The 26,508-nt window shown below is 44.2% G+C and overlaps 1 protein-coding gene across 5 annotated transcripts; it reads left to right on the forward strand.

The window, feature by feature from the left end:
* Positions 1–25: 25 nt before the first annotated feature.
* CENPN (centromere protein N) lies at positions 26–25,931 on the forward strand. 5 transcript variants are annotated; one of them, XM_045439824.1, is made up of 11 exons: positions 26–246; positions 4,173–4,353; positions 6,222–6,267; positions 8,868–8,927; positions 9,625–9,701; positions 16,757–16,933; positions 19,522–19,623; positions 20,647–20,707; positions 22,213–22,325; positions 24,914–25,040; positions 25,276–25,931. In XM_045439824.1, exons 2-11 carry the CDS (start codon positions 4,183–4,185, stop codon positions 25,356–25,358), a joined length of 1,017 nt encoding a protein of 338 aa, XP_045295780.1. In that variant the 5' UTR covers positions 26–246; positions 4,173–4,182; the 3' UTR covers positions 25,359–25,931. The 5 variants fall into 5 exon arrangements, 4 of the variants coding, with proteins under 4 accessions (XP_045295780.1, XP_045295783.1, XP_045295782.1 ...); XR_006702014.1 differs by lacking the exon at positions 25,276–25,931 and adding an exon at positions 22,692–22,878 and having other exon boundaries at positions 74–246; positions 24,914–25,027; XM_045439826.1 differs by lacking the exon at positions 26–246 and adding an exon at positions 267–370.
* The last annotated feature ends 577 nt before the right edge of the window (positions 25,932–26,508 follow it).

The raw sequence follows: 26,508 nt of genomic DNA on the forward strand, positions 1-26,508 counted from the left end.
CTAGGGTACAGTCCAAAGATAGAGCTCCGGGGTGGGCGGGGCTGGAGGGCGACGGGAACTGCAATTGGTGGCTTTGAAGGAGCAGCGGGCGGGAACGGCTGCCGAGAAGAGACACTGCTGGAGATGATCGACTGTAAGAGGTCCGCGCGCGGCGTGGGATCGGGACCTTGATTGTGGCGGGAGCCTCGAGAAAGCCACATCTCAGGCTTGTGGGGCGACTTTTTCACGTCTGCCACACGTCTCAAGGTGCGGGATTGGCGCTGGGCCTCGGGCAAGAAGTGGGGGACTACAGTTGAGGCCGGGATGAGAGGGCGGTGATACTATCCGTGACGTCACCTCCGCCCGCAGTGGGGCGGGGCCTTACTGGGATGTACGTCAGTTCCGGAGCCTCCGCCAATTGTCACGTGGCGGGTTACTTTTGCTATCCGACCTTTGGGTTCCTGCTGTGCTGGGAGTCGGGTGTTTTGGTTTTTTTTTAAGTCAGCCTTGGCATCCGTTTTTTTTTTCCGTCCGTGCGCCTGTCGTTTTTTTCCTAATGCTCCAGTGGCAGTCCTTCCATGTAGATCTACAGAAAAGTTACCTAAAAGGGCTCTTGTCATGCATTCATTTAGCAAATGTCTTGAGGAGCTGCTATATATATGTATGTATATGTATATATGTATGTGTGTGTATATATATATATATATATATATGCCAGGCACTGTGCTACTAAGAACTAGAAGTAAAAAGAAATTAGTCACAGGGAATCAGGAGTTTGTTCAAGGGTTTACCAGCTTTATTGGTGAGACTGAATGCTCTCTACCAGAAGTCTGTAGAATGGCATTTTGCAAACTTAACCCAAAATGAAGAATTTTCTGAAGCATTCTAAAAGTGCAAGCTCTCAACGCGCAGCTGGGTGCCCGACTCCACCCCCACCCCTCTCCCCCCAGTTCAAATTGATGGAGCCCTGGGAATGCATTTTTACAAGCCTACCCCCTCCCTTTCCCCCCTCCCCCTGCCCCGCGCCAGTGTTTTCAGTGGGAGAGGTTGGTTTGATATATCAGTGACTGTTGGACCCTATTTCTTCCCAGGGTATCTCCTCACACACTGCTTACGGAGAATATCTAATATTTCATTCCACATGTATTTATCATTTAGGGATATAGCCATGAATAAGGCAAACATAGTTCCTACTCTAGTGGCTCAATATTTTAAGACAGTAATCAATAGGCAAGATCATTTTAGATAGTTTTGTGAAGACAGTAAGCAATGGAAGGTGGGGAGATACCTTTAGAATGTTGGTCAGGGGCGCCTGGGTGGCTCAGTTGGTTAAATGTGCAACTCTTGCTTTCAGTTCAGGTCATGATCTCAGGGTTTGTGGGCTCGAGCCCTGAGTGGGCTCTGCGCTGACAGCTTGGAGCCTCTTTGGAATTCTGCCCCTGCCCTGCTCACTCTCTTCCTCTCTCTCTCAAAATAAACAAATTAAAAAAAAAAAAAAAGAATGGGTGGGCAGAATAAGCCTCTCTCAGTAGAAGCCATCTGAGCTGAGACCTGAATTCAAGAGTTACCCAGGTGAATAATGTGCATGATGAACCTGAATGTTCTCGGCAGGGGTAACTGCAGGTACAATGAGCCTTCTCTGGAAGTATCCTTCTGTACTAGAGGAACTAAACACCAATGTAGCTGGAGTTCAGAAAGCCAGAGAGAGAGAGAGAGAGAGAGAGAGAGAGAGAGAGAGAGAGTGATAGATGATGGGGAGGGAGGCAAAAAGCAAACCCAGGGCCTTATAGACCAGGGTGAGGATTTTAGTGTTGACATTAAGGTAGGTTGGTCCTGTATCTGGATAAGAAAACAAATCAGAGTCCATTTTCATGATCTTGATTCTGTTCTGCTCTCTATTATTTTTCTCTTTCTAAAGTCCTAATAGTTCCCCACCTTTTTTTTTTTTCCTGGAAGTGTTGTTTTCAGTATCTTCTTAAAATCATGTCGACTGTCAGTATCTTTTTGGAAATGGGCAATGGTAATAGATTGTATGCAATGTTAAACACTCAAGTGGTAGCATTGAGTCACAGCCTGGATTCCTATAGGGGGATACTTCTCTCTTTGTCCTTTTGCTAATCTCCTAGGCGTGGTGGAAGTAGATGAGATAGACAGACTGACTTCTGCCCCTTTTCTTAAATTTGGATACCAAGGTCTCGATGCTCTTTCTTGTCAGATAGGCAGAGAATTTAAATTTAAATTCTGTAGACACCTTGCTTCATCTTTGTTGAGAAACCATGCTTGCTTTTGATGTGCTATATATATATATATATATATTTTTTTTAGTTTATTTCTTTTGAGAGGGAACGTGCCTGCACGCATGTTGGGGAAGGGCAGAGAGAGAGGGAGAGAGAGAGAGAGAGAGAGAGAGAGAATCCAAAGCAGGGTCCGAGCTGCCAGCACAGGGCTCGACGTGGGGCTCAAACTCACAAAAGGCGAGACCATGACCTGAGCCAAAATCAGGAGTTCATTGCTTAACTGATTGAGCCACCCAGGCACGCCTGTGTGCCATATTTTAAAATGGGGGGCAGGGGGAAGATGCCCATCAGTGCCCCCAGGTGAGGTAACAGTTGAGATCCGCTGCCACCCTTGGCCCACAGCTTCTGCCCTGAGGAAGGTAATGAAAGGGCTCAGAACCCCCCTTCCCAGTGCCACAGCTGTAAGACAGCCATTAAGAGATGCTCCTGAAGATCATTGCCCTTGTCTTTTGCTGAGGGAGCCATGCCAGATTTGGGGCTCAAGACCTTTAGGATGGTTGAAGACTCTCCCTGTCAGGCAATAGGCAGGGAAAGTGAGGTAATAACTCTGTGTTAGCTGGTAATCCCTTAAATGAGAAAGAGACTGCAGCCCTCTTCACTCTATCTCTTACTGTGTCCTCTGGACTCCTGCATCCTACTGTTTATCAGCATCTCCTCTTGGAATCTAACAACCTTCAAACGTACATGTTCGAAATGGAATTCTTGAGCTTGCCTCTGCCCACACCTCTAGTCTTCCCCAACTCAGGGGATAGCAGTTCCGTCCTTTCAGCTGCCTGGTACAAACATCGGTGTCACCTCTGGTCCCTCTTTCTCTCGTAACCCCACATCGAGTCCATCAGGAAATCCCGTGGGCTCTTTCTTAAAAGCAGATCCAGAATCTGACCTCTTCCCCACCCTCCCCCTCGGTCCACCATCATCTCCTATCTGGGCCCTCCGTATTCTCTGACCTTATTACCTCCTCTGTGCCTCCTTACTGTCTACACTGTGGCCTCACTGGAGGCATCCTTCACATCCTTCACTGTTCCTTGAAAGCCCCAGGGCTTTTGCACTTGCTGTACCCTTTGCCCAGCCAGCCACCTGGCTCACTCTTTCTTCCAAGTACGGGCTCAACTGTCACCTGTATGAGGCCTCCTCATTCCATCCCCACCACCCCGACTTGTTCCCAGCCTGCTCCACTTTAACTATGGTTCGTTTCCTAACTGCTCTGTTCTCTCTGCAGCACTTAGCACTTTTAACACAGTTTATGATTTTCTTGTTGCTTCTCTCTCCCCACTAGAATGGATGCTCACACTAGCAGGGTTTTTGTCTTTTTATTTTTTTAAGTTTTTATTTATGTATTAGAGAATGAGCAGGGTAGGAGCAGAGGGGGGGCGGGGGGGTGGATGATCTGAAACGGGCTCTATGCTAACAGCAGAGAGCCCAATACAGGGCTCAGACTCACAAACTGTGAGATCATGACCTAAGCCAAAGTCCATTGTTTAACCAACTGAGTCACTCAGGCGCCCTGGGTTGTTTGTCTTTTTGGTTAAAGGTGTATCTCTCCGCCATGCCTGCAAAAGTGCCTGGCACACATGGGTGCTCAGATTTTGTTACGTGAATGAGTAAATGAATGTTTTACCTGTCATTCCCATCAAAGATTAAAATACTCTAGTCTGTCAAGGAGAGGGAGCACTAATTTTTAAAACCTCCAAAGCCATTTAAATACGTGGCTTAAGGAGAGAAGAATCAAATCCTCCTTTTGAAACACTTTGCAGAATGCCTGAAAAAAAAGGTAAACGTTTGGGTGTTTGACCTACAAATCAAAATCCTGGCTAAAAACATGCTGAAAAATTCCATTAAGTTAACCTTTGATAATTTGATTAATACTTTGCTGTGCTGTTTTTGTTTTTATTGAAGTGCCAAAGAGATGGATGAAACTGTTGCCGAGTTTATCAAGAGGACCATCTTGAAAATCCCAATGACTGAAATGATGACAATCCTCAAAGCCTGGGATTTTTTGCCTGAAAATCAACTGCAGACAGTAAACTTCCGGCAGAGAAAGGAATCTCTCGTTCAGGACTTGGTTCTGCTCTGTGAGGTGATAACAGTGTTCAAGATGATGAACCTTAAGCATCATGCAACCCCTTTGGTTTTTTCTTTTAATAAGATTTTTTTTAATAAGGTTTTTTTTTTTTAATGTTTATTTTTGAGAGCGAGAGAGAGAGAGCAAGCATGAGCAGGGGAGGTGCAGAGAGAGAGAGAGGGATGTAGGGTCTGAAGCGGGCTCTGCACTGACAGCAGTGAGCCCAGTATGGGGCCCAAACTCAACAAACCGTGAGATCATGACCTGAGTCAGATGCTCAACCGACTGAGCCCCCCGGGCGCTCCAAAGGTTTTCTTTCTTTTTTCAGTGTTTATTTATTTTGAGAGAGTATGAGTGGAGGAGGGGATGAGAGAGAATCCCAGGCAGGCTCCCTTCTGTCAGCACGGAACCCAGAGCAGGGCTCGATCTCAGGAACTGTGAGATCATGACCTGAGCCGAAATCAAGAGTCAGACACTTAACTCACTGAGCCACCCAGGCGCCCCACTTCCTTTTTTGAGTCTAAAAGAAATTTAGTGCAGCTGCTAAGCTGTGAAGGGATGTGGGCTATCTACTACTACAGCGAGGAAGAAGCTAATTTTTGATTGGCTTTTTCAACTTCCAAAGAATGCCTACGTATCAGTAAGAAAGTGACCACCATGGGGGAAAATACAATCCATACAAGTTAAAATAATGAGAAGTATTCTTTTTTTACCTATTAGATTTTGCACCTAAAGATGAAAAGGTTAATACTCAGATGTGTTGGTAAAGTTGTATGGGAAGAGACCCCCTCTTTCATGTATATTTATTAACTTTTTGTTTTAAAACAATTTCAGATTTTCAGAAAAGTTGCAAGCATAAGTATAAAGAACGCCCCTATTCCTGTACATTCTCCCCTCATTCACTTTTAAATAGATATGCTTTATGGCCCAGCAATTCCACTATGGGAGATTTATATGGAAAAATTAATAAAAAACAAGGAGGTGGGGCACCTGGGTGGCTCAGTCGGTTAAGCGACCGACTTTGGCTCAGGTCATAATCTCGCAGTTTATGGGTTCAAACCTTGCGTCAGCTATGCTGACATCTCAGAGCCTGTAGCCTACTCCGGATTCTGTGTCTCGCTCTCTCTCTGCCCCTCCCCAGCTCGCTCTTTCTCTCTCTCCCAGAAATAAACATTAAAAAATTAAAAAAAAAAAAGAGGTATAAATATTATAATCGATACTCATATACTTAGGTACAAACATGTAAGTATTTATACATAAATAAGATGTTAAGTAGCCTTGTTTAAAAAACAAAAAATTGGGAATAGCTATACATAGGAGAATAAATAATGTTACTTCCACATAACAAAATATTCTTCAGCCATTAAATAAGATAAACTAGATCTTTATGCACAACATCAAAAAACGATATATAATATGCATATATGTCAATGGATGTGTGTAGGGCAGTGGTTCTTAACTAGGACAATTTTGCCTGCAGTGTCTAGAGACATTTTTGGTTGTCAAACCTGTGGGAATACTACTGGCTCATGCTGGGCAGAGGCCAGAATGTTCCTTAACACCCTGGGACAGCCCTCGACACATAGAATTATCCGCCTCTGAATGTCAGTAATGCCCACTTGGGAAACCCTGATGTAGAGGAAGTTTAGAGGGATACAGCTGATTAAAAAACAAAACAAGAAGTTGAAAGTGATGAATGAGGAGTAGATTGTGGGGGGAGGAGTGGAGAGTGCCTTTACCGAGACAGGAGTCGGGTGTATCTGCTACTTGGCAGGAGAGCAGAGATCGGTAACACTCGTTCTAAGCAACTCTAAAATGTGCTGTAAGTGTAGCAGAACCCAACTATCCCCCACGTTCACTCAGTATTTTATCTTCTCTTTCAGAGTAAGCGTGCAAGTCTCCGTGACGCAGCCCTTTTAGACATCATTTGTGAGTGTCGGTGATTTGTATTTACACTTACCCCATCCCCTTTTGTCAGAGAGGCAGTTCTGGATGTCAGTCAGGTGGACCTGGTTTCAGTCCCTCCTCTGTCACTTACCAGTCTCCAGTCCTTCACCCGGTCACATGGCTTTGCTAGGCCTAGACTCCTCCCAAGAAAAATGGAGAAACAATAGTACCTACTTCACAGGGTCATTGGGAGGGTTAAATAAGATAATGCTTGAAAAGCTCTTTTAGCACGGTCACTGGCACACACTAAGCACGTTTGTTAGGCTCTGTATCGTTAACAGAAATTGAAAATAAATTTCCGAGAATTTGTTCCTATTGCGGTGTAACTTGTTACCTCTCCTCCCCTTCCATTTCTTTCTTCCCCTCCCCCACCCCTTGTACCCTAGGTTTCTTCTCTGTATTTTCTTCTTTAAGATGTTTACTTCTCTCATCAGGAGGCAACAGACTGTGGAGTCTAAGAACACAGGCTCCAGGGCCAGATTTCTCGGGTTCAGTTCATGGCTCTGTCATTGTCTCCCTGTGAGTCCTGGCGGAGGCCCTTGACATCTCTGCCTCGGTATTATCATTGGACAAACCTTTATAATAATGATGATGTTGCATAAGGTGACAGTGAGGATGAAATGAGTCCATGTCATGTTCTTAAAACAAAGTCTGGTATGGGGCGCCTGGGTGGCTCAGTCGGCTGAGTGTCTGACTTCGGCTCAGGCCGTGGTCTCGCAGTTCATGAACTCGAGCCCCACATCAGGCTCTGTGCCGACAGCTCACATTCTGTGTCTCCCTCTCTCTGCCCCTCCCGTGCTCACACTCTGTCTCTCAAAAATAAATAGTAAACAAGGGGGTGCCTGAGTGGCTCAGTCGGTTAAGCTTCTGACTTGGGCTCAGCTCATGATCTTACAGTTGGGGCGGTAGGTTCGAGCCCCACATCGGGCTCTGTGCTGACAACTCAGAGTCGGGGGCTGCTGCAGATTCTGTGTCTCCCTTTCTGCTGCTGCCCCACTCGTACTCTGTCTCTCTCTCTCAAAAATAAATGAACATTAAAAAAATAATAAAATAAAGAGTAAACATTAAAAAACAAAAAAATTCTTAAAAAAAAAACAACCTGGTATTTACTAATTAATCATTATCAGTTGATATTAACTGCCTCCTGTGACCTGGGGCATAACAACATTCATCTTTATATTCCGCTCCACCTACGAAATAGCTGAATTCATTTAGCGCATCTGCCTCTGGTTGAGTGTGTCTCATTTTCAGTGACTGGATGGTGTCTAGACCGTAAAGGGTAGATCCGCATAGTTCCCCTTTCTCACGCATTTGTTCACATGTTCTTTGACCACTACCACGCAGTGGGCTATATGCTAGGCACTGCTGGGTCCAACAGGTTGATTCATACTCTCTTAAGAGGCCCCAGTCTCAGGGGGGAGACAGGTCACTGAGTCACACAAATGCATTCTCACAGACTGTCGCAAGTGCTGGGAAGGAGAAAAGGCAGGGGGTCTGTGAGACCAGAGGGGGGTCGGCCACACCAAGGGTTTAGGAAAGACTTCCTTGAAGACGTGAGCTGAGAGTCACAAAGGATGAGTGGCATTAACTAGGCAAAGGGGAAAGGGGACATAAAGGAGCAGGAGAGCAAAGGGCACAGCACCAGAAGGTCTTGGAGCAGGAGGGTAAGTAGGGGAGCAGAGAGAAGGCGGGAGATGGGCGTCCAGTGCTGCAGGAGGGGGTCAAAACAAATGAGGCATAGGTAGGGGGATAATTCAGAGACTCAGAAGCCCCTCGAAGGATTTCACTCTTTATTCTAAGAATAAAGCCAAGCCCTCCAAAGATTATGAGCAAGAAAAGAATCAGGTTCTTGTTTTTTCAAAACTCTCAGTGCAGAGACAGGGACGAGGGAGGACGGGAGAGACCCAACAGCAGCCTGTTGGAGCAGCCAAGCGAGAGAGGGATATAGCCTGAGTGAGATGGGGGGGTGGGGGGATGGAGAGAAGAGAGCGGGGGCAGGAAATGCAAGGGTTAAAGTGGACTGGACTTGGCTGGTAGCTCAGTCCTAGCAGAGTGAGCTCCCGGGTAGCTGTAAGTGCTACGGAGGAAAGCAGCGCAGGGCACAGGGCGCAGTGGGGAGGGGATCTGGGCAGGGGATCTGGGCAGCCTGCTGTGCATAGGTGGCCTCTCAGTAGAGACCAGAATGAGGGGCACCTCGAGCTCGGAGAAGAGGGCTCCCGACAAAGGGAACAGCCAGCGCAACACCAGTCGTGAGGAGCACAGCATCCCTGTTCTGCTGGCTGAGTGAGGGGTTCCATGGAGGAGACCCGTGTGGGAATAGAAGAAATGGTCTAAGTAAGAGTAGATGCGAAACCTCTACTCTATTGAGTAATTCTTTATGATTTGTTTTAGTTGTTCCGGGGGAAATTTAATCCACGTAAAATTTATATTTGAATAAAAATGTGTATGACCTAGTTGATAAGTTACTGTTATTTTCTCTGGCATCATATTACATTAAATACATATTTAAAATAGGTATGTATAAGCACGTTACTTGAGAGTTCTGTGATGTGATAGTAATAAACTCTTCCCCCCTCTCTCAGATACTCAATTTCATCGGCACCAGAAAGTTTGGGATGTTTTTCAAATGAGTAAAGAACCAGGTAATGTTTTCCATTTTTTTTTATTTAATTTAATTTTATTTTATTTTTAGTAATCTCTACACCCAACGCGGGACTCGAACTCACAACCCCCAAGATCAAGAGTCACATGCTTTTCCAACTAGGCCAGCCAGGCACCCCGGTGTTTTCCATTTTAAGCTGAAATTTATATTTTGTATTTTGGCATTTTTAAAAGGAATACTAATATGTTCCTCTGAAATGTCTCTTCTTTTGGGGGCACCTGGGTGGCTCAGTTGGTTAAGTGTCTGACTCTTGGTTTCAGCTCAGGTCATGATCTCATGGTTCGTGGGATTGAGCCCCAAGTCAGGCTCTGTGCTGACAGTGCGGGGTCTGCTTAGGGCTCTCTCTCTCTCCCTCTCTCTGCTACTGCCCTGCGGGCGCGCTCTCTCTCTCTCTCTCTCTCTTTCTCTCGCTCTATCTCTCGCATAAATAAATAAACAAAAATTTTTTTTTAAATGTCTCTTCTTTCACAATGAGTAATTTCAAAATTACTCTTTTGTGGGAAAAATGAGAAGTATATTCAGTGACACTGTATCCAAGGTACCGGCAGCATTGGTATGATTACATCAGTGTCCCTCTTTGACGTTACACAAAATACTTAGCTTCAGAGTCCTTGCACATGTATTTCTTGAACATTTGTCTTTATTGATTTGTCTTTACTTTCTTTTGACCTTGACAGGTGAAGACGTTGACCTTTTTGATATGGAACGATTCAAAAGTTCATTTGAGAAAATTCTTCGGAGAGCATTAAAAAATGTAAGAATAAAATTTATCTGAATCTCCACGAAATTCAATTTCAAGGCATCTGTGCAGTTAAAATTTGCTACTACCTTGGTTTGTGTTTGTTTTTTGTATTTGTAAGAATTTTAATTTTATTTTATTTATTTATTTATTTATTAAAAAAAACTTTTTTTTTCCACGTTTATTTATTTTTGGGACAGAGAGAGACAGAGCATGAACGGGGGAGGGGCAGAGAGAGAGGGAGACACAGAATCGGAAACAGGCTCCAGGCTCTGAGCCATCAGCCCAGAGCCTGACGCGGGGCTCGAACTCACAGACCGCGAGATCGTGACCTGGCCGAAGTCGGACGCTTAACCAACTGAGCCACCCAGGCGCCCCTGAATTTTAATTAATTTTAATTAGTAATAACCCATACTATTCTAGGCTAGATCAGAGATAAATCCTACTTCATTATAGAAACTTTTCCTACCCCTTACCTGTCAATTTGAAGCCAATTGCTTCTTTCTCAAGAGGAGCATCACGCACCAGAACTATCTGGAGTGATGGAAATGTTCTGTGTCCACGCCACTGGTACACGGGCTAGTAACCACATGTGGCTATGGAGCAGTTGCAATGTGGCCATCATGACTGAGAAACTACTACATTAATCTCATGTAACTGTAGTGAATTTCAGGCCAGTGGCTACGGTATCGGTCGGTGTCACTCTGGAGCACCCGTAAAATCTTCAGCTCCCCTCCACTGTCCACAGGTACCACCGAGTATCTTCTCGTAGGTTGAGGCTGTCATGTTTTTAACAGCCTCCCTTACTTCATTCTCTTCCCACCTCAATCTGCCTCAGTCCTGCTTGCATGGAAAGACAGGACCTATCACTGTCCCCGTGCTCTGGCTGCCCGCTCCAGAAGAGTGGTGTTCCCTCTTCATATGCAGACTCCTCGACGTGGTCTTTATGTCTCTTCAGCTCACGCTTTGTGACGTCTGCCATACTTGTATCCACACCCTCATCACTGAGCATCTTCCCTCATTTCTTTTCTTACGGAGACCCTTCTGTGTGACGTTTGAGTCCCCCCCTACCCCCGCATCCTCAGAGGGCCCCCCTGCCTTGTTCTCTGTTCTCCATCCCATTTGTCATCGCTTCTCTACCGCTTCCCACTCTACTGCTTATAAGCATGCTCCGGTCTTGGTGGAACGACATCCATTCTCCACGCTCGTCCTCAAGCTCTGTTCTTTCTATCACAACACTCTTGGGAGGAAATATTTATTTCTTGCCCCCGATGTGTCCTTCACAGGGAGGGGGTCCCGTAGGCCCAAGGGCACCGGCGTCCCTCCACCATCCCCTTCACCTTTCTCTGGAAGGAGCGCCAACTCAACCTGAGTGAGAGCAGGTGCCCACAGGGACACCCGTTCTGATCTGTTCGTCCAGGGCCAGCTCTGCCCCTACCAGTGGAGGCTTCCCAGAGTGGTTCTGCCACCACTTATGTGGTTAGGTCTGCCTGACTGGATTTTGTTTTCTGGAGGGCCACCTGCCTGTGGATATGAGCCAGTCCCCATTTCTTGGTAAATATGTGTTGGCCTCACCTGCCAACTCTTTTGCCTTATTTCTCAGTTGATCCAGAAGGACAGGGAAGAAGGGTGGTATTTAGTGGCCCCCTCCAAAAACCTTCCCCAAAAGACCATTTGAAAGGGTAATGCAGGGGCACCTGGGTGGCTCAGTCAGTTAAGCGTCCGACTTCAGCTCACGTCATGATCTCACAGCTCATGGGTTCGAGCCCTGCATCAGGCTCTGTGCTGATGGCTGAGAACTTGGAGCCTGCTTCGGATTCTGTGTCTCCCTCTCTGCCCCTAACCCACTTGCATTCTGTCTCTGTCTCTCTCAAAAATAAATAAACATTAAAAAAAATTAAAAAAAAAAAAAAGAAAGAAAGGGTAATGCATCCTCACCGGCTTCATGCTTAGGCCCTTTCCATTCTGGCCAGTGCTCTTGCCGCCATATTGAAACTGAATTTTAAAGGCAGCAGTTCTCACAGTTTGATCATCAACATCACCTGGGAACATATTAGACATGCAAATACCTGGGCTCCCTCAGACACTGTAAGGGTGGGCCAAAGCCCTCCAGGTGCTTGCTAATGCCCAGTCAAGTTTGAGAACCTCCCTGTTCAGGGGCACCAGTGATATCACAAAATCCCATGGCCTGTTCTCTTTCAGCAGTAACGCCGATTGCAAACACCTCTGTGTGTCGGGCCTTGCGCTGAGTCCTTGCCACTCGCTAACTCACTGCACCCTCCTGACGAAGCAAGGTGGGTCCCACAGGGGCAGAGCGGCAGAGCCATGATTTAAACGCGGGCAGCTGGCTTCGAGGTCATACTCTTCACATCTACACTGGCAGGCTTTCACACCTCCACCTTCCACGTTCCAGATGCACAGCATCCATTTCTTGTGCTCGGGAAGGTCACATGTCAGAGAACAGCCAAACCCTCTTGATCCTGAATCTCTTGTCTTCTCCCGGTTGTCGTCAGACCATCCTAAACTGCTCTTCGTGTCCACCCTCTTTCCTTTCCTCCTGCTCTTCACTGGAGCATCACCACAAGGTTCTGCACTCAGCCCTCCCCTGGTTAGTTTCGGCTGCGGCGAGAGATGGGGGAGGTGGTGACAGAGTCCTTTATCATTTCCCTGTCAGAAGCTAATCAGTTGTCCGAACACCATTTGTTGACTAATTTAGCCTTTTCCACTGGCTTATAATCGTTGGCTTCTTCAGATTCATTCACACTCTTAGGGTCCGTACTCCTGATGTGTTTCTCCTCGTGCCCTCCTGGATCCCCTGCCTGCCTGTCAGGTGTCACCACCTGTAGTCTTCACTCCACCCAAACCGAACCAGTCTTCTTCAAGCCCTTGAGCTCGCCATAGGCTGTGTCCTCTCCTTGGAACGACCTCCCTGACCTGGCCTTTGCACAGCTCACTCTTCTGTATCCTTCTGGCCCCCTCAGGGAGTGTCCCTGATCCCCCCGGCAGGTGGTCCTCTGTCCTGTGCTCCTGTCACCATATGCCTCCTACTTCCTGCTTTAATTGTCAGCCTTCCTCCGGACCCATAGTCTCCCTGAGAGGAAACCAACCGTCCTGCTCCCCTCTGACAGCGTGAGTGGACTGGGCACAGGCTTTGCCACCTCCTTATCCACCTCCTCATTCCTTTAATAGCTGTAGTTTTAAAAATATTTAGGGACACCTTGGTGGCTCAGTCAGGTGAACGTCTGACTCTTGATTTCAGCTCAGGTCATAACCTCACAATTTCATGAGTTCGAGCCCCACATCGGACTTTGTGCTTGCTCTCTCTCTCTCTCTCTCTCTCTCTCTCTCCCTCTCTCTCTCAAAATAAAGGGAGGGGCAGAGAGAGAGAATCCCAAGCTCCGCACTCTCAGCACAGAGCCTGACACGGGGCTTGAGCTCATGAACCATGAGATCATGACCTGAGCCAAAGTTGGATGCTTAACCAGCTGAGCCACCCAAACACCCCTCAGTTATTAGATTTCTTCTCTTCCATCACTTCTGCATTCCAAAAGCTTTTCCCTCCTGAATGAATTTCAGGCAGACTAGTGGGAAAGGCTGGGTGAACAAAGGAGCTTTTTTACTGGTCAGATCTTCCTGCCCGAAAGGCCGGCAAATGCCCAACACCCTGGTGTCTTCTCTGTCTCCCCTGTTCCCCTGCCCTGAGCTGGACCACGTGTGCCAACCCCATTTCTCAACTACCCGAGGACTCCCAGCCGACTTCGCTTTCTTCCTCCTGACTTAACTAGCAGCTGGATAACCCCACTTTCCAAAAGGCTGCTCATGGTGATGTCATGCCAAGTAGAGTCTCCTGGTGCCCAGGACTGAATAGTAACTTGCCTGCTGCTCTACAGGAGGTGTCTTAACCTTTCTGTGCCAAGGACCCCTTTTGCTGTTAGTGAAGCTTATAGGCCACTTCTTGAAAGTCATTTTTTTTTATTTTTTTTTAATGTTTATTTATTTTTGAGACGGAGGGAGACAGAGCGTGAGTGGGGGAGGGGCAGAGAGAGAGGGAGACACAGAATCTGAAACAGGCTCCAGACTCTGAGCTGTCAGCACAGAGCCCGACGTGGAGCTCAAACCCACAAACTGTGAGACCATGACCTGAGCCGAAGTTGGATGCTTAACTGACTGAGCTACCCAGGTGCCCCTTGAAAGTCGTTTTTAAATGCTATAATATAGAGAATTACAAGGAAAACCAAATACATGAAAATACCATTATTAAGGTATTAAAATACGAAGTCGTGCTGTAGTACTCATGTGCTTCTTTATTAACACAGTAAATAATCTCATAGTAGGTCTAAAAACAACTAGTTTCAAAGTAGTGATGGCATAAATGATATTTTTGAGGCATGTGCAACGCTATAATGGGGTGAGAAAATATTTGGGATTTGTCCAGACAACAGAGTAATAGCTCCTAACATTCTACGGTTCCGTTGCCTACCTTCACGATTGAAGGAAATGCCAAAGTTCGGTTAGTTTGTAGACATGCTGATTCTGATCAGGGCCTTCAGGTTACGAACTCTTGCCCTTGAACCAATTGGGTAGAGAAGCTAGTACGAGAGGGAGCTGGGAGCCTAACTTGGGGGGTAATGGATGGAGCCTGTGCTACGGGGGATCTGAGCCAGAGCCTTTGAGAGTATGCTCTCTGTATGCCATGGAGAGAGACACGGAGAGAGAGGCAGAGTCATTAATCGTATGTCTTACCGGGTAAAACTATTCAAGATACATTGTTCTTAGGAAACTTATAAAGCGTGGCACCTAGGTGGCTCATTTGGTTAAGCATCCAACTTCAACTCAGGTCATGATCTCACGATTCATGGGTTCAAGCCCCACGACGGTCTCTGTGCTGACAGCTCAGAGCCTAGAGCCTGCTTCAGATTCTGTGTCTCCCTCTCTCTCTGCTCTTCCCCCACTCACGCTCTGTCTCTCTCTCTCTCAAAAATAATAAACATTTAAAAAATTAAAAAGAAAACTTATAAAAAAGAGACAAACTAAAAAATATGTTTCAATTGTAAAAGGGTAGCACATTTACTCTCCTTTTTTTACTTATGTATCATGTAGTACAATAATGGTAATCTGTACTAAATATATTAACATAGTTAAGTACGTAGCAATTCTGTGTGTTGTAAGCTTCATTTGTTTCCCATGCTAAACTTTTTTCTGCAATGTTCAGTAGCCAGTTGTGACCAGTTTACGGCCAGGGTACCCCTGGCCAGCAGTACCATCCCAGGTTAGCCAAACAATTTAGGACACTTGGCTGGACTCATCTCCTAGTTCAGCTTGAACAGTATTAATCTGAGCTATCCTCAGTGAAGCGTGCTTTATCCTTGCTATTGAAGGATGATATCTATTAAGGTAGTTTCTTGGGAAAATAGTAAAGGTCTGCATCTGGGCCTTACCTCTTCAGGTATCTGAATATCATCTTTACTAGAACAATGTGAGATAGAACATCTTAGCCCGTTGATTTTTAACCTTTTTTCAGATCATAGACTCTTATGAAAATTTTGGTAAATGATACCGCACCCCTCTCCAGGAGAGCGTACATGTGTGCCCAACCACACATCCAATTTAGGAAGGACACAGACCTCTTTTAGGCTTCTCCAAAAGCCCTTGCTTACATTATCCTCATTGTAGGCTAGAGAGGTTACCTGAATATGTTGAGTGCAACCGATATTCTCTCTCTGGTAAAGGTGAGCCCTCCACGTAGTGCCTTTAATCTTGATTTTACAGGCTTCGCTTTTATAATGTGACACAAGCCAGCAGAGGCCCACTGGGCGCCTGTCGGGGCCAAGCGCTGTGGCTCCTCACTCGGGCAGGTCAGACAGCCTCGCACACTCCACACCCCAGCCTGGGGAGGGCTCTTTGTCTCATATACGGAGGGAATGTGGGAAAGCAGCCAGATGAAGAGTGGGCGGAGTCAGAGTAACTGCCTTCTTACCACCTTCTTTCTCTGGGGATCCAAGAGGGAGGAAGTAAGGCGACGTGGGCAAGCCAAATGCATCTGCATCGGCTGCCTCCTGTCCAGGGTCTGACTTCCAAGGGGAAGCTGAATTGGGGGGCAGTTAAGAGTCTAGGAGGAGGCCATTAAGTTCTAACCCAACTGGCAATTACATTTAAAAGTTTAGAAAGATCTGTATTTTATCCATGAAATGGAAACCAAGTAGAATTTTCTATATTCTTGCCACGTAACTTTAGAGTAATCATTAGCATCTGAGCTAAATGCGTAAGAACATTTGGATTAATATATTTGAGCCCATTACTCCAGAGAAATCTTACCATTAAACTTTATAGTGCACGCTAGGTCTGTGCTCGATGTCAAAAAGACTTGTTTATAAATCAGGTATGCCATTTGTAAGCTTCCTTATTTCATAAACTCTTACAGGTCAGTGAACAGTTTTTCAGGACAAGCCCAAGAAATTGCTGAAAAATTGTGATACCCTGATTGTAGGGTTTAAAATTTGTTTTCCTTCTGGGGTGCCTGGGTGGCCAGGTCAGTTAAGCGTCCAACTTTGGCTCAGGCCATGGTCTCATGGCCCGTGAGTTCAAGGCCCGCATCGGGCTCTCTGCTGTCAGCACAGAGCCCACTTTGGATCCTCTGTCTCCCTCTCTCTCAGCCCCTCCCCTGTTCACGCTCTCTCTCTCTCTCAAAAATAAATATTTTTTTAATAAAATAAAATTTGTTTTCTTTCCAAAAGACTTTGCAAGGCATAAATGTGTAATTCCAAACAACCACAAAACCTTTTCCCAAAGATTCCCAGAACACTGTACTGAAAACTACAGACTCTGCCAGATCTCAGCCTGTGTGCAAGGTTACACAGACATCCTTCACCCCTAAGGAGCACCAGTTGTTGGTGCTATGGATTTTTTTTTTTAATGTGACTTTTTTTTTTTTTTAAGTAATCTCTGTGCCCAGTGTGAGGCTTGAACTCACAACCCCAAGATCAAGAGTCGCATGCTCTACCGACCGAGCCAGCCAGGCCCCCTGGTGCCACAGATTTTAATTAGGAAACTTAAATCTTCTTTTTATTAAGGTGACGGTCAGCTTCAGAGACGCTGAGGAGAATGCAGTATGGATTCGAATCGCCTGGGGAACACAGTACAGAAAGCCCAACCAGTACAAACCGGTTTATGTGGTGTATTATTCCCAGACTCCCTATGCCTTCACTTCCTTCTGCCACCTGAAGAGCAATACACCCCTCCTGAGTCAGGTATGGAGCCAATTAGTATAAGCTATAGGATTTTTATTACCCTTATCTCCGAGGTGTATGTAGGTTTAAACTGCTCAATAAGCGTTTTATATAAAATGCCACATGTAATCCTTGATTTCCTAAAATAAGGAGCAGAAAGTGTTCTACAAGTGGGAGCGTAACACAAGTATTGGTTTGGAGCTCTCTTATTGTCTTTCAGTTCTAGAAGAAATATGAGCTTCAGCGAAGGAAACAATCAACAGAACTAAAAGGCAGCCTACGGAAGGGGAGGAGACATTTGCAGATGACATATCCGATAAAGTGTTAGTGTCTAAAACCTTTAAAGAACTTACGAAACTCACCACCCAGAAAACAAATAATCCAGTTAAAAATGGGCAGAAGACATGAGTAGAGACTTTTCTAAACAAGACATCCAGATGGCTAACAGACACGTGAAAAGATGCTCACCATCACTTATCATCGGGGAAATCCAAATCAAAACCACAATGAGATACCACCTCACACCTGTCAGAATGGCTAACATTAACAACGCAAGAAACAACAGGTGTTGGCGAGGATGCGGAGAAAGGGGAACCCTCTTGCCCTGTTGGTGGGAATGCAAACTGGTACACCCACTCTGGAAAACAGTAGGGAGGTCCCTCAGAAACTAAAAATAGCACTACCCTTTGATTCAGCAATTGTGCTACTAGGATACAAAAGGATACAAAAATACAGATTTGAAGGAGCACATGCACCCTGATGTTTATAGCAGCATTGTGTACAATAACCAAAAAGTATGGAAAGAATCCAAACGTCCATCAACTGATGAATGGATACAGAAGAGGTGGTGTCTACATACAATGGAATATTATTCAGTCATCCAAAGAATGGAGTCTTGTCTTTTGCATCAGTGTGGATGGAGCTAGAGTATATTATGCTAAGTGAAATAAATCAGAGAAAGACAAATACCATGTGATTTCACTCATATGTTGAGTTTGAGAAACAAAACAGATGAACATATGAAAGGGGGAAAAAGAAAGGGAAACAAACCATGAGAGATTCTTAAATATAGAGAACAAACTCCAGGTTGATGGGGGGAAGTGGGTAGGGGATGGGCTAAATGCGTGATGGGTATTAAGGAGGGCACTTGTGATGAGCACTGGGTGTTATATGTAAGTGATGAACCCCTGAATTCTGCCCCTGAAACGAATACTACATGGTATGTTAACCAACTAGAATTTAAATAAAATGTTGAAAAGAAAAAACTAAAAACAAATGAGGGTAAAGCAACTGGACATCCACAAGGAAAAAAAAAAAAAGAAGATTGTGTAGGCTTTGTACCCTTTACAAAAAATAAACTCAAAAATGGATCATAGCAGTAAATCTAAGACTATAGAAGCTATAGAAATCTAAAACTACAGAAACTCCTAGAAGGTGGGGCACCTGGGTGGCTCAGTAGGTTGGGCGTCCAACTTCAGGTCATGATCTCCAAGCTTTGAGTTCGAGCCCTATGTTTAGGCTCTGTGCTGACAGCTCAGAGCCTGGAGTCTGTTTCAAATTCTGTATCTCCCTCTCTCTCTCTCTCTCTCTCTCTCTCTCAAAAATAAACATTAAAAAAAAAACTAAAAAAAAAAAACAAAACTCCTAGAAGGTAACATAGGAGGAAACCTCTATAGCCTTGGGTGTGGCAATGATGTAACACCAAAGGCACAATCCATTATAGAAAAATATATAATAATTGATAAGCTGAACTTCATTAAAATTAAAACTCAGCTGTGCAAAAGACAACATCAAAAGAATTAGAATATAAGCCACAGAGTGATAGAAAATACTTGCAAAAGGTAGGTCTAATAAGGGACAGCCTATACCATGATTTGTCTGCCTGTTACCCAGTATACAAGTGGGCAGGAACCCTTCTGGGTCCCTTGGCATGCGGTGCTAGATTCCACTGTTTGCACGGTGCCATTTTGGTTTCTGAATGGATGCTGAATTTTAATTGTTAATACAGGGAACGGAGGGATGCCTGGGTGGCTCGGTCAGTTGAGCGTCCAACTCTTAATTTCAGCTCAGGTCATGATCCCAGGGTTGTGGCATGGAGATGCACGTCAGGCTCTGCACCAAGTGTGAAGCCTGCTTAGGATTCTCTCTCTCTCTCTCTCTCTCTCTCTCTCTCTTCTCTGCCCCTTTCCCCTGCTCACGCATGCACGCTCTCTCTCTCTCTCTAAAGTTAAAAAGGGACATGTGATACTGACATCACTGGAAAACGGCCACTGAAGGAGTGAATTCTGTGGTTATTTTGTATCACCAACAGTCATAAAATTATATTTTCATGTAATTACCTTATTGTAAAGTAAATCACAAAATATGTAGGATATAACCTCAGTTTGTCGAACTCAGAGTCTTGGATTCTGCCTTCTCAAGTATTATTATTGCCACCTTTCATCGTCAGTCATTTCCTTGTTTGGGAAATAAATAAATGGTTACCTTACATATAAGAAAAGGAAGAAGTAACGTGTGCTTAGTGCAAAAATTCAATCAAATACCATAGATATTATAAATATCGGGATAAACACGGTAATCCTCATGGTCTTGCTAATTTTCACTTCCAGGCGCTGACAGTTGCTAGCAATCACCATAAGATTGTGAAAATGGACCTCAGAAGCCGGTATCTGGACTCTCTGAAGGCTATTGTTTTCAAACAGTATAATCAGGTGAGCCCATCAGTGACTCTGTGAAGTTGTGTGCGTTTCCATTTTCTCTTTCACACTTGAGTTAAAAGCATCTGGGCAGGTGGGAAAGTCCACCTCCAACAGAAGGAGATCACATCCGATATTACTGAAGGCGGAGAAAGCTCTCAGTCAACATGAAAGGAAACAACAGTCCCCCGCTATCATCTTGTTACAATTGCATTGTGTTTTATACTGCTCATCAGTCATTAGAGCTTACGTGAGAGAGCCCAGCTTCCAAATGAGCTCTTCCAGTTAGAAGTTATTTTATCTTTACAGTAACTTGACACTGTCTTTTGAAGCTACATTCTACTACTCCATTATGCAAGACAGAAGCAGAATTAATTTTTGTCCCATCAGTCAAGCAGGTAATAGAGGGGTTACAAGGAAAGGAGAAAGCGTCGGTTTATTAAGCCCCCCAATTTATTTATTTCTTAAGATTAAAAGTAGATCTGGCCTTTTGCACAGACTCAGGGTTATTTTTTGCTGTGCATGGCAACTGCGGGCCCATATGTTTAGACCCCTGTAAGTGGATTGTTAACGCTCTCTGTATATCTCTGAGCCCTTAGATATGTCACACTTAGGTATTTTCATCTGTTCTAAATAGGAAAAAGTGATGGCTCTCTGCAAGCCACTCTTTAAAGAAAAAAAAAATCTAACATTAAGTTAATGATTTTCTCCCATAGCAAACTCCCCCCCCTTACCCACCACCCTTCCACCTGTTCTATGACAGTTGCATTCATTCCTAGGAAAATTCACATCGTCAAACACAAAAACAGTTGCTGCAGCGTGAGTAGGGAATGAGAGGTTGGCTTCCAGGAGGAAAGTAGTTTTTCTAAAAGGAATGTCAGCAGGTGTTTTGTGGTGATGAAGGCGTAGCTATCAAGCAGAAACATCACATTGCAAATATATTTAGTACCTGTGTCCTAAAGCCATTTATTATTTATATTTCAAGATGTTAACATTAGGAAAAGATTCAGTTTTCTTTCTTTCTTTCTTTTTTTTTAGAAGTTTGAAACTCACAACTCCACTATGCCTCTACAAGAAACCCTTGAGCTGGACATGCACAGTATGTGTGTTTTAAGATAAAACTGAAATTTGGAAGCGCATCATTCCTTTTTAGAGTTCTATCACTCGGTAAAACATTTAATCTCTAGGAGCCTGATTCAAAACTATTTACTGCTTTCCGAAAAATTGCAAATTAACTTTCTGCTGAAAGGGGGAAACCAAGCTCCCGTAGGTTCTTTCTAGCATTTACTAGAATGGCAAGTAGTAACACTAAAAACAAAAATTAACTAATAGTCAAGCATTTCTTTAGTGCCAGGCACCACACAAAGATGTAGGTATCATTTCCTTCATCTTCATAGCAGTGCCCGAACAATCTCTTCATCGGGCAGCTGGGTTTCAGATGGGTTTAGCCACTTGCCAGGCAAAGTTAACACATCTAGGAATTGCCGAAGCCAGAGACGAAATCCAAGTCTGTCTGAGTCTGGAGCCCCAGCTCGGAATGCGCTGGATAAACTGCTTCTGCAGTACTCAGTTGTGACTGTGTCGCTCCTCACAGGTGGCGCGAGTCTGTCCGTGGAAAACCCAGGACAGCAGAGTAAACAACTACTGAAGAGTGGAGGGGTACAGCCTACATTTATAGAAATGAACATTTTCCTGTCTCTCAGCAATGATTTGGCGATAAAATGAGATAGTACAGCAATTGTGATTTAAATACGTTTATGACTTTCTGATGGCATAGGAACCGCTGTTGATGTCATGTTAAGTAAAGAAAGCAGGATACAAAACTCTGCATTTTATAATCCCAGTTAAAAATACATATCTTTTTATTTGCTAAAAAGGGGGCTAAGGGTGCCTGGGTGGCTTAGTCAGTTAAGCATCTGACTTCGTGATCTCGATTCGTGTGTTCAAGCCCCACTTTGGGTGAGCCTCGCTTCTCTCTCTCTCTCTCTCTCTCTCTGTCTCTCTCTCTGCCCCTTGTGGGATTCTCTGTCTCCCTCTCTCTGCCCCTCACTTATTTGCGCCCTCTCTCAAGATAGATAAATAAATAAATAAATAAATAAATAAATAAATAAATAATTTTAAGAAGTGAGGGGTGAGCTAGACAAAATATATTAAAACATTAACAATGCTTTTCCTTCATTGGTAGAATTTTTGGGGATTTTTATTTTATTTACCAGCGTGCGCTTTCAGATTTTCCTATAGTAAGGAATTATTGCAATCAAGAGAAGAAACAGTAAACTTTCTTTTAAGTTTATTTATTTTGAGAGAGAGAGCATGCACACATGAGCAGGGGAGGGGCAGAGAGAGAGGGAGACCCAGAAGCCGAAGCAGGCTCCAGGCTCCGAGCTGTCAGCGCAGAGCCCAACGTGGGGCTCCACCCACAGACTGTGAGATCATGACCTGAGCCGAAGTCGGATGCTTAACGGACTGAGCCACCCAGGCACCCTAGTAAATGTTATCTTTAAATGACACAAGCCAGTTGAAAAGTTAGGAAGGAAAGGAGGATACTTTATGGATGAAAGGTATTTCTAATGTCTGTTTTCTTTTGAAATCTTCCATGTATAGTGGATTCAAGGATCATTCATGAAAACAGAATTGAAAAAGAGAGAGTCCAGAGAGTGACTCAAGAAACTTTTGGAGACTATCCTCAACCAAGACTAGAATTTGCACAATATAAGGTGGGACATTGCTATAAACATGAACTATGAGTTATCCATATGTTTGTAAAAGAAAAAAAAATTAGGTGGAAAACGATAATAAGAAACTTTCTTTTCCTTTATCACTGTTTTCTTTTTTTAACTTCTCTTTTTTCTTACTGAAGTGGTGTCGACCCACAAGGTTAGGCCAGTGTCAGATGTATGGTCATGGTGCCTGATTCTGTGCATCACTCATTGCTCACCATGATAAGTAGCGTCACTATCACTTTGTATTCTGTGTGATAAATTGAAGAGTTAAAATAGACGTCTTTATCGTATGTAATAAGTTCCCATGTTAGCGAAGGAGACTTCTAGAAATTCTGAATTTGCCTTTTGATTTCATCTTAGGTACTCATTTAGTTTTGTGTAACCAGCTGTGATCTGTATTTTTGAGGGGAAAAAAGTTGTGAGCTATCCCCTTTCTAGCCCGTCCACACTTGCCTGTAGTCGGTGCTCATAAATATTCATTGAATAAAAGAGTGAATAAAGAAGTCGTGACATACCTAGACCAGTTGGCATCACCGGAGAGAAACCAGTAAGTAGCCTAGTCAATACTATAAACCTAGCTCATTCCAGAACTGTGCCACTGCCCACCAGGAAGGCCAGGTTGGGGGCAAGCCCATTGCCACCATTAGAAAAATTCAAGGTTTGTATCACGATTGCCCCAATCTAATACTGGCACTCCTACTCATAACACCCTCCTCCCCTCTAGTAAATTCTTTCTGCTCTGCACCCCCTACAGTTATAGGCAGTGCTTTAAATCCACCATTGATCTGCTCACCCAGGCCCAACACCTGTTTTCTTTGATTTGTTTTTAGTGGGAAAAGCTGATATCTTTCAAGTTGGGCTCCCTACATGACAGTTTTAACCCAGTTCCTTTGAACAACTCATAGTCTAGGACACTGGTTCATAGTGTGGTCTCTGGAGCCACCGTATCAGCATCCCTTGAGAATGGGTAAGAAATGCAGATTATTGGGCCCACTGCACCGTGGTCCTACTGGATCAGGGACTCTGGAGGTGGGACCCAGCCGTCTGTTCTTACAAGCTCTCTGGCTGATTCTGCCTACTAAAGAGAACCACTGAGAATAAGTAAGAATCTGCAAATCCCCCCGTGGCTGCAATTTAGAATCGCTCTGTTCTGTAAGTCAGAGTGCACGTTGATTCATGCCTGCTCTTAATTTTCCCTACCTTTTCTATTTTGAAAAACGTCAAACCTTCAGAACACTTGCAAGGACATTGCAATGAACATCCATTTTCCCTTTGCTTCAATTCACCAATTGTTAACATTTTGCACATTTCCTTTCCTTCTTTTTCTTGATTTCTTCTGAACCATTTGAGTTAGTTGCAGACAATACTCACCCTCTAAACATTTCAAAATACTGCCTGTAAATTTTAAGAGGGACTTTAAGGAAAAGAATTTTGAAATTAGAATCTAAGACTCCAGTGCCTATTGAAGCAGCCAGTGGATATTTGATATTAAAGGATTGTTAGATTGTTACTAATTTTTCTAGGTCTGATACTGTTACGGAGGTGAAGGTTTTAAAAGGAGTCCTTCTGGAGCGCCTCCTCGGTGGCTCAGTTGGTTGAGCCTCCACCTCTTGATTTCGGCTCAGGTCATGATCCCAGGGTTGTGGGATCGAGCCCCATGTTGGGCTCTGCACTGAGTGTGGAACCGTGGAACCTGCTTAAGATTCTCTCTCCCTCTCCCTCTGCCCCTCTCCACTACTTATGCTTTCTCTCTAAAAAATAAAAAAATATTAAAAAAAAAAAAAAAAAGACCAGCGCCTGGGTGGTTCAGTCAGTTAAGCATCCAACTTCATCTGAGGTCATGATCTCACTGTTTGTGGGTTCGAGCCCCATGTCAGGCTCTGTGATGACGGCTCAGAGCCTGGAGCCTGCTTTGGATCCTGTGTCTCCCTCTCTCTCTGCCCCTCCCCTGCTCGCACTCTGTCTCTCTCTCTCAAAAATAAGTAAACATTAAAAAAAAATTAAAAAAGAGTCCTTCTTAGGTCTTTTCTAGGTACTGAATGTTTACAGATGGAATACCATCATGTCTGGGGTTTACTGCAGAATAGTCCCGTGGCAGTGGTCAGTAGGGAACAGGAGGTGGGCTGGTAGAAGACTAGCCATGAACTGATAATGGTTTCAGCCGGGTGACGTGCACATGGGGACTCATTGCCTGTGCTCCTTACTTTTGTGTATTTTTGAAATCTTCCATAATCAGGTAAAAACCAACCATGGTAGTGACTTGAAAGACATGACATTTTTACATCGAAATGACACATTTCAAAAGATAGTGCTAATTTGCCAGTAAGAATGCCAACTAAATACTCAGTTTAGTTTGCTGAGTGTGTGCGGGCACTGTGCACACATGGCATTTTGTGGATGATGCCTTTTGACACACGGGTTGCCCTCTACGTTTGCAGTTAGCAAATTAAATGGCTCCCACCCCCGTCAATCCCTGTATTTCTTGAGGACAAGAATTCATGAAACCCATCACCTGATTTAATTACAGTTTGCCATTACAGCTGATATATTTAGTAGTTATTTATAAATAAATTTGTTGACAGCTTGAAACGAAATTCAAAAGTGACTTCCATGGAGGCATCTTGGCTGAGAGAAAAGAGCCCCTCCGGTGCCTAATAAAGTTCTCTAGCCCGCATCTTCTGGAAGCATTGAAATCCTTAGCACCAGCTGGTAAGTAGTCAGCTCATCTTACAGGCGGGAAGAATTCACAACACACTATATCTGATCCTCTCTCTCTGCTGGCTAATTACCTCTGAGCTTCCTCCTGGCTCCCATCTGCTATCCCCGCGTGCCCTATTTTGCGTATATTCTCCTTCTGTACGTCACGGGGGTCCATGATCCACCCACCCTCTAATCTTGGCCATTTTTAAACTGACTTTTTTTGTTTTGTTTTTTTTAATTTCAGGTATTGCAGACGCACCACTTTCTCCGTTGCTCACTTGCATACCCAATAAGGGAATGAATTATTTTAAAATTAGAGACAAATAGGATGTCTGTGGTTTTGTAAGCACACTTTTTCCTTGAATATATTGCATATGCATTTCAGTTAACAGCTAGCTGGACAACTTCTGTGTATGAACTTGTGTTTTAGAAATTCATTCTTAATATTGACAGTCCAGAAATGTTCAATATGCTTGTTGGGACTGATTCTTTCCTCCTCCAGTGTGCACCCCGCTCCCCCATATCCTGCAAAGCATAGCAATTGTGGGCCTTTAAAAAGTGACTAGGTGTCCTTTTCCTCACTCCTGTCTCTCCTCGATCCTGGAGAGACTGAGTTCTAATTGCTGTTTCCAATGATTTTGTCTGAAGCCTTGGATCATGGAAAGAAATAGCAAGAAACTATCCTCAACTCAAAACTTTCTAGGAAAATCATAAAATTGGTCCCTTCAAAGGGTAGAGTTGGGTCTATTAAGTTATTGCAGGGAGTACAGTATCAGATGATTCAGTAATATAGTAGTTCCTGTGTAAGTATGATACTTTTCATAGTCTGTTTTATCCCACATATGGCATTCAGACTCACCATACTATACTGATTTGTGAATAAAGATTTAAAAACTGGTACATCACTTCTGATGGAAATTCTTCGGTGATCATCACAATATAGCATGTCCTTTCTTAATAACATTTCAAACTCTACTCCCTGTTGTGTTCCACAAAGGATTTGGGGTATAAAGACGTTTATTACAGTTACGATAAAATTAAAAGGTGAGGCAGTCTGGGCAAATGGGAAAGCAAACAAAAAGCAAGGACCGAATAAAGGTAGAGATAAAACTGCCATGTAACAGGATACGAGTGCCTCCATCTGTTACAAGATTGAAAAATTGGAGTGATGTTAGCCAGTGGTCCGAGCAGAGAAGAAAACACCATTTGTGAATGAAGATATTCAAAAACTGGTACATCAGGGGCGCCTGGGTGGCTCAGTGGGTTAGGCATCCAACTCTTGGTTTCAGCTCAGGTCATAATCTCACGGTTCGTGAGATCGAGCCCTGCATCAGGCTCTGCACCGACAGTAAAGAGCCCGTTTGGGATTCTTCCCCTCTCTCTCTGCCCCTCCCCCGCTTGCTCTCTTTCTCTCTCTCTTAAAATAAACACTTAAAAAAATAAAAACTGGTACATCAGTTACTTTTGATGAAAATCA

Source organism: Leopardus geoffroyi, chromosome E2 (genome assembly GCF_018350155.1).
Source record: "Leopardus geoffroyi isolate Oge1 chromosome E2, O.geoffroyi_Oge1_pat1.0, whole genome shotgun sequence".
Taxonomy (NCBI): domain Eukaryota; kingdom Metazoa; phylum Chordata; class Mammalia; order Carnivora; family Felidae; genus Leopardus; species Leopardus geoffroyi.